At 35.2% G+C, this 9,087-nt stretch overlaps 1 protein-coding gene across 1 annotated transcript; it reads right to left on the reverse strand.

Annotated features, from left to right (window-relative positions):
• Positions 1 to 6,865: 6,865 nt before the first annotated feature.
• Positions 6,866 to 7,918, reverse strand: LOC108376204 (anaphase-promoting complex subunit cdh1-like; the record flags this gene model as incomplete). The annotated part of the gene is made up of 2 exons (XM_017632397.1): positions 7,798 to 7,918; positions 6,866 to 7,637 (listed from the first exon to the last, which is right to left on the reverse strand). A coding segment is annotated over exon 2 (355 nt), but the record flags the coding sequence as incomplete, so codon positions are not given.
• Between the last annotated feature and the right edge of the window lie 1,169 nt (positions 7,919 to 9,087).

Genomic DNA, 9,087 nt, shown 5'->3' on the forward strand with positions numbered 1-9,087 from the left:
AACCGCAGCTGTCAATAATTATCTAACCTTGTATTATTGAATCATGGAAAAATATAAGTTCGCACACAACCACAAGAGGCAGATACCTTGAATGTAGATGTGTATATGGTAAAACCGCAATGAAACCTTATTCAATGGAGCAAAAGATGAAACACGCGAAAAGCGAATTTGGTTTAATTTTGCTTTTTTTTTTTAGTTTTTGGGGGGCCTATAAAAAATTGTTAATATTAAAAAAAGGTTAAATAAGTAAACAATTGGGTATTATTACTGGAAGTCTCCTGGAGACAAACAGAGTTTTCCGCTCGATTTCAAGAATTCTGTACCATTTACTAACCAATGTATTAGCCATCAAAAATTACTTGTAACCAAATCCATTACCACAAAAACAAATCTTAATGGCAAAATAAATTATGGGATTTTGTGTAACTTTCCACAGCAAAGCTGTCGGTTTAGCATCTCTCAATGCAACCGAATGGCATAAATTTCATTGTAGCAACAAAATGGCAAATCGACCTATTTTCGTGGCAACATTGCTGAGTGTGAATTGTGATTTGATGCAGAAACAACAAATTGCACTGAACACTTGCGTACATAACTGAATAAGGCAAATTTTCAACGTCAATAATGCAGTTTAGTTGCTGCAAGCTACTTGAATTTTCACATTTGCAAATTTTCGATTTGCAAACACTTACACGTACAAGACAATATCCCAATTTGCCACAGAGCGAGGACGGTTTGGTGAAGTCGTTTGGGTTAACTTGAAACGACGTCCGAACCGAAGTCGGTTTTTTCTATATAAACGACAACGTCGTACCGACGTCGTTTTTCCTCATCGAATAGAAGTCGTTTTTTTCTATACAAAATTTTTGCTCTCCCTGCAAACCAAAGTTCCCGAAATCTTAACGAATCTTTAGGAGTCTCTGATTTCTGTAACGATTTCTTTACTTCTTCAAAGAAAATTATATGAAGTGGTTGACTCGAATTCGTAAAGAAATTTATGTACAAATAAGTAATTTTTAAGCAAAAAAAAACCGACTTCAATTCTCATATAAAAATTTAAGATGATCGTTAATTTCTTCATAATCCGATGATCTGATTTAAACCAAATTAATATGGAACGACCAGTGAGGTAACACTTTTCCTTTTAAAAAAGAATTATAGAAATCGGTTAACGTGGACCAAAGTTAAAAAATAATAAAATAAATGAATAAAAAATATTCCGACGAAGTGATAACCTTCTCCTTTTTGTGAAGTCGGTTAAAAATAAAGAAAATTTCTCAAAAAACAAGATTCTGCAAGTTTTTTTTTTTTTTTTGATATTGCAAACAATTTGAAATTGGATGGTTTTTGTTAAAGATTTTGAACATAGTTTTGCAGTTTGCTTGTAAATCTTTTTTTGCGAATGAAAAGCACAGTTCGCGAGCGAGTCGTTGTTGCGGCTGGCGAGCAAATTGTTTACCAAAATGAGTCGGAAACGACGTCGTAACTAAGTCGTTTGGCAAATTGGGACGTAGGCATATGCAGTATATATGCTTGTGAGTCTATGTACATATATACAGGCATATGTATGTATGTGAGTAAGCTATTCCGGCGCACAAGTTTTGCCTTAATACTATGCGTGCGGGTGTCAACATTCGAAGTGCAATGTTGAGTTGTTGTCATTAAAGTTGCTGCAACACCGTCAGATAAATAAGCACTAAAGGCAGGGAAGGGAGTATCGAAGTGCCTTGTAGGCTATGCTGTACGTGGGATATATGTATGTCCCTTTATACATATGTGCTGCCTCTCGCTGCCAACTTATGTAAATATATAGGTAAATGCAATATGTACAATCATCAAATTTGCACCTCATAAAACAACAGTGTTACACGATCACTTCTCCGTATACACTCCGACCAAAGTATGCGAAAATTTTCCAACACGTGCGAGACTAAGTCGCAGCAGGGGAATGGGCGCTGAGATAGATTGTGGAGGAAATCGAAAGCATTACAGCGTCGAGAAGCGCACACGCTCCATTTCGCACGCAACTCAAATATTCAAATTTAATGAACACCCAAGTGAAAGTCACGCATACATACATACATACATACGTACACTCTAGCAGACACATACATACGCATGCAAGCAAATTTGCACTTGAGAGGGTGACACTGCATTGCGCTGGCAATAAGTAGATACAATAACAACAACAATATCAAACAAAGGCAATAATGTGCATGTACACATGTGTGTATGTATGTATGTATGTATGCATGTATGTAGATAAGAGGACGGAAAGCTTTAGCGACTGTTGCTCCATAGCAATAATACGCAGTTGGAAGAGCATTAAAACCAACACAATGACAACAGCATGAAAATACATGCACATACAAACAAACATGGATACCCTGCAGGCAGTGAAGTTACTTTAAAACTAACTTTAATCTGTTTAAATTTTTTTCAGAAAAAAGCTAACCACTTTTGTGGGGCGATGGCCAAGAAAAGTCAGACTTGGGTATTCCTGCAGTAGGTGCCAACCAACTTGTAACTAACTACTTTTCGACATGAAATATTTACGTGATTTTTACGTATTTATTTAATTACTTTATTTAACATTAAGACATAACATACAAATGATAATACATATAAAATTGCGATCTTGATTTTATTTGTCCTGAATTCGAAAAATTATCTGTGAAGTGCACAAACAAAGTGTATTCAAAGTCATTTTTGAACGAGGGTATTTGAATGGAAACTTCTTTAAAGAAAACAAACTACCGATTACGTCTGCTAAGTCCTGCATGAATTTATAGCTCACCTTAAGTTGGTTTTGTCATAGCGCATTAAAAGTGAGGTATCACTACAATTAGCTATTTTTATCAATTGATAATTTTTCACTGCCGGGTATGTAGTGGCATATATATATGTATGTATGTATGTACTTAGGTATGCATATACCCATCTTTACTTAAATGTTTGTATTATTGCATTTAGGTGCGTTGTGCTGTCAAGTGTCATGACGCGTGGTGTGCGAAAAACAAAACGACAAATTCATGCACTTACGCCCAAACCCTTGGCTATATACACCCATACAATAAACATACCTACAACATAGATTTTGCATGCCCCTGCAAACATGCTTCGTACACTTGTTAGTACTACATACATAAATACTTGCTGTAGTACAAATTTACTCGCACGTGATTGTTAGCAGGTTGGTGAATGACAACATTCTAGCTCACGTGCCGCTGCTGTAGATGCATACAAACAAAAGAAAAAAGATATATACATACATACATATGTATGTACATCTGTATGGTGGCTACGTTGGAAAATCCATTGGAAGAAAATCCATATCTCCAACTTGAACTAGTAACTTCCATAGATTGGCAGAGATTTTCGCATTAAGCGCAATTGGTGCAGAAGTTATTATTATTTGTTGAAAAGGAGATATGGGATAAATGGACTTATTTTAATTCGCAGAAATGAATGCTAGACAACAAATTGCGTATATAGGCATACATAGGCAGAACTTCATAAGCAAGTGATGATGATTTGGGTGAAACGTGTTCTCGTTTTTTTACGTTACGGAGTTCTGCCTGCGCTGCCCATGCCTGATGTATCTATATGCAAAAGTAATGAAAGTAAAAATAGGAGAACACGTTTCATCTTCATCCCCATCTACATCTCATCTTCATCCCCATCTATATTCATCTATACTTTTATATTTTTCTTTGACTTCATCGTTTCCTTCAACTTGGTCTTTTTCTTTTGCCGTCCCACAGTGGTCCGAATCCCAAATTTAAGTTGACAAAAGTTGGAAAATCAGACTCTTTAAATATTTTTTTTTTTTTTGTATTTTTATGTTTGCTTATATCTCGTGGATCTGGTTTTCTAAGATTTGACCACTATAATAGTTTAATATGGCTGTATCAGTGCTTCAAGCGACAAACACTCACGCATAGTTGATGGTGGCTTGAAAAGTTAATAACTTATATCGATATCTGGGCCCAAAATATATTACTCATTCACAAAAGTAATAAATATTTACTAACGGTTTAGCTTTCGCCTGAACTATATCCACCCAACTCTTAGCCTTCAGGAGCACTGGAAATAAGTTAAAGAAAGTAAAATCCTTTAGGAAATGGCACAATTTCTCACCGGGCAGGTGCCTTCACCAGAAGTTTGTAATATTTACGTGAATGTTGGCCCGCTTTTGGTAAGCCGGGTAAGCATGCGTTTATATTGTAAGCCAAAAGCACTTAGAGACTTGACAGTGCAAATTGTTTCAGTTGTCGCTGTTGACAATATTTCATTGCTGACAATTTAAAAATTATTTCATGTGACACAGACGTGTGATAAACGGGGGACATGTGTGTGTAGATAAATATGCAAATGTAGGAGGTCACATAAATTAGGAAGAATTTAAGATTTAATTTAAAAATTTTGGAGACTAAATTTGTTTTGAATAATAATACAAAAGTACGTATAACTAAAACTACTCGAAACCGTAGGATTGCTCTCCACCCTATCTTATTTATCAGGCAAAGTAGCCTTTATCGCTTAGTCCTAAAGAAAAGATAAAGGGGAAGAGTAATTTCTTCTTTTTATGGATTTCAGCACTAAATATTTCAAAAGGAAGAGCTTAAAGGCGTATGTAAAACATTTTGAATCTTCATCATCATTTAGGCATTATGAGCATAGTGGGTTGTCGATGATGTCTATTAAAACCATTAGACTTTGCTATGGATTTTTCCTGGTAATCAAACCTAATTCTGCACCTTATTTGTTTAAGAAGCAATTTCTATACTGTCAGGTATACTGTTTTTAGAAAACACTTGTTTATGAGTTTTGCTTATAAGATCGCTCAACACAATTTGTCAGCCCATTCGTTGTCTTGAGGTCCAGATTTTCCCGGTACTCACCTCAGCCTCAACTTAAATTCCTTTTCAAAACTTAGCAATGATTTTCCGGGCTTTTGATGCTGCTTGGCTGTCACTGCTGCCTCAGATTTGGTGTTCGCCACCGGTACGAAAAAAAAAAAACAATTCTCATTATTTTTGAAGCAAGGAACCACCTAGGCTTAGGCACCAGACGCCAACGGGCTGCAGAACTATTTCAGAGCCGTTAGAGACGTCAGTAGAAAAAAAATTTAAGCGATCGCTCAAGAAAGTGGCGAGATCCCTTCATTGTTCTTCCATAGACAATCTGCCGTCGTACGTTATTTTAAGGGCAACACTAGGTATAAGCTAGTCATTTGAGGCCATATTTCTTATTCATATTTTGTCCTGACAATTTTCTAAATTACTCTTCATAACCATTGCTTCGATTGTCGCGACAAAGTGCCAAAATAAAACAGTCAACATATTATTTTTCACGGGAAATGTACAGTTATTTTGAAGCCATATGTTTGACTATGTTGCTACGCTAGCCCTAGATCTCAAGTCTTACTAAACGCTCTCCGATACTGTCTGAAAACATTCAGTTATCTCTTTGCCTTCAACTCGAATTGGATTTTCCACGTGTTTAGCTGAGGAAGAGCGAGTGACTAGGTTCGGAGTTAGAGGCCGTAGCGATTACCTTATATAACGTGAGTATGTATGCAGCTGAATGAGCCTATGTAGTAGTTTAAAGGCACACATCAGCTCAACTAAGCGCTTCACAATTACAGCTATAGAGGTGCCACCACTCTGGGAATAGAGTGTGAGCGATGCGTCAACCATGGTTGGGAATGTCAGCGACTATTAGTTCAATGAGTTTAGCAAAGAGATATTTGAGAATTGCATAAAAAATGCATATCCCTTTAAGCACGAGCGATTCGTTTTTAAACACAACTGCGTTTACTTAACCGAAAAGGGTAAGTTAATTGATAAATTTCAGCATTATCAAACTTCGAATATATAGGAAGGCTTCCTTCCACAAATAATCGAAAACAAACGAAAAATCGATAATTGTTGATATAAATTTGGTTTTTCGGCGATTTCGACATTGTTCTCAGTTTCAGCTGAAATTCCGATACGATTCTCAATTCGGCCATACAAGATACTGAATTTCAGCGAAATTGAGACGAAATTGCCTAAACTTTGCGAATACAACTCTAAAAATTGCTTATTGTGAATTATAAATGGGCAAAAAGAAGAACCGCTCATCAATAATAAGTAAATGAAAACAGAACAAACAAACTGAGCAAAAAAGCAACAACCAAATAAACAAACTGTCATCGAAATTGAGATTGAAATTGAGATGGTCGTTTAAACACCTACAATTTCAATTTGGAATTGAGCGTTGAGATTGCGAAAGTTTGCCGGCGTGGAAACGCCCTTTAAAAATTGTTTAGGATTAATGACTTTTCATGATTTTAAGAACATTAGCTAAAGACGAAGCAAATAATGTAAATACATCGATACAGATTTAAATTTTCCGCTGGAATAAACGATGCCATCAAAGAAAAAACCAATTCGGCAAGAAAAATGTCGATGAAACGATATACAGTCGTCGAAAGAAAAAAAATGTTTTAAAACTTATTCAAAAAGAAACACATAGCTGATTGATCAATCAAGTTTTGAAAAATATAACGATTGAAAAAACAAGAGAATGTTATAAATGGTTCTAGAAATTATAGACCCCCAATACTTCAAGAAGAAGCAAATAATGAAAAACACATCGATTCAAGTTCAGATGCTTTGCTGGAACGGGCGATGTCAACAGAAAACAAAAAAAATCGGTATGTAAAGAAAAAGGCGATTAATTGATTAAAAATTATCGAAACAAAATTCTGCGGTAAAAAATTGGAAAGTAGTAGTTAAGTGAATGTTGGTGGTGTTATGATATCGTTTGTTGACCCAAAGAATCAAAGATATATTTTTTTTTTTATCTTTTCACTTACCTTCGGGCAGTGGCAGCACGCGCATATTCTCACGTTGCATGGCAGCCGTTGTCGATGTCAGCAGACAACCGAAATTATTTAAGGCGATAATGGCGACAAAACACACCAACACACTTAGCTGACGACAACGTTTGCCAAACGTTTTCCTTGTTGGTAACGTCGTCGTTGATGTTGTTGCAGCTAATGTGGTGTTATTGTTGTTGCTGTTGTTGTTTTTCGCGCTTATCGCCATGCCTGTTGCGTTAATTCTACGTTTCATCATTGTGGTTGTTGTTACTCTGGTTGTAGCGATGTTATTGTTATTGTTGTTAGTGTTGCTGATTTGCCGGCATCGCTTGCCCGTAGGCGGATGCATTGCGGCCACGTGCGGTACGTCCGCGAGGTGATATTATGCGCACGCGCCCGAGACCCGCTACGCAATTTTTGCGAATTTTTCAAACACAATTCCCGAAATAGTGAGAGGACGATTTACAGAAGCACACGCGTACAAATTAAAAAAGTAAGTGAATTTAAATCGAATTTGCACGATGTTAGGGTACGCACGTGAATTCAACGAAGTTACGCTAACCGACGCAAAACTGACGCGCTTACGATTTTCGTCGACGATACGCGTTTAAATGCTTTATTTGGATGGGTTTGATTTTAAACAGACATTGATGCACTTATTTCTTCTTAGTTTCACGAAGCTGCTACTTTTTTTATAAAATTTTACATGTATTTTTTTTTTAATTTACACCAATTAAAACTTATTAGCTAAAATTGCACATACACACTGAAAGAAAATGAAAAAAATAATTTACATATTAGATTAGAATACAGTTTATAAAATTTCATTGATACTACACTTTGAATAGCATGTTTTTCGAATTTTGTAGGCAGTCAGAAAAAAGTGGAAATTATTAAGCATTTCTCGATTACAAATTTGCACAAACTTTTTCTGACAAAATGTCAGCTCAGTTTGGATTAAGTATTCGATATTGAGAATTTCGATTTTATTTGCGTATCTATAATTAGAAGTTCGTTTGTTGTGGCAGTGGGAAAAATTTGCAGCGGCATGCTGAAAAGAGAAAGGGAGAAAGACATATTACAAATTTAGAATTTCAATAAATTACAAATTTTCTGTGAAAATAGTTTATATGTAGATTGTATAAGTATAAGTGTATACGCATAGAGCAAGCCTACACTTTTTTTGTATTTTTAATAGTTTTGAAAAAAAAGCTAAGTATGGTGACCCTGTTTAGAAATTGTGACCCATATTCAGTGTTGCCAGAAGTGGAGATTTATCTTCAAAGCGAAGATATTTTTCATAAATAATCAGAAAAATCTTCACAAGAAGATAATTACAACTAAAAATAACTCCATACAAAAAATCTTCACAGTGAAGATATCTGGCGGCACTTGAATTTTTATTTTTTTAAAGTTGGCAACAAAATTTTTTCGTTTTTTCATCAATTTACTGCTGCAAATGCGAAAGTACGCCAGCTAGAATTCTATTGTCAAATATGGATAAGAAAAAATTAAACGTTGAACTACGCGCACTGTATACACCGTGGTTTTTGGTAGTTGGCACTGGTAGGTGACAACAAACTTTTCGTTTTTGTCATAAATTTACCTTGCAGGATAGGTAGATATTACTATTGAGTTTTATGAATATGGTAGGTTTTTTTGTTGTTGTTTTTTTTTTAAATAAAATGTGTTACGGTTTTGTATAGCAAATAAAATAAAATTTAAGTTTTTTTGTTATAAAATCTTCAATAGAGATATTTCTAGAGAAAAAATATTTTTTCCAGTTTCAGCAACCTTTTTACGGTTTTTTGAAGATTTTATCATTACTAGGAAAATTTAAAAAAAAAATTTCTGGTAACACTGCACATATTACTTAAAATTTCTTCAAGTAGAAAATTTGTCTACTCTTTAAACACAAATTTGTTTAGAAAAAAATGCGTTTGAAGGGCATAATGAAACTGGCAGTAAGACTCACAAAAAAATGCAACTATCCACATTAACTCTGAACAAGTCCCTTCTGTGAAGTTTATTTGAAATTTAATGCAACTCAGGGCATATAGTCTATTTATCCGCTAAAATATCCAAAGGCACCCAGATTAGTGCAACGCTATGTCTGTACGCTAAAGCCGTAAAATTCTTTCTAAAGAACTGTTAACTCCATATGGCATCGCAACGGCTTTACATACATACATGTATTAGCTTATCTGTGTGGCGAA

The sequence above is a fragment of the Rhagoletis zephyria genome, unplaced genomic scaffold, assembly GCF_001687245.7.
Source record: "Rhagoletis zephyria isolate East Lansing unplaced genomic scaffold, Rhagoletis_zephyria_1.1 Rzeph_scaffold_10050, whole genome shotgun sequence".
Lineage (NCBI taxonomy): Eukaryota > Metazoa > Arthropoda > Insecta > Diptera > Tephritidae > Rhagoletis > Rhagoletis zephyria.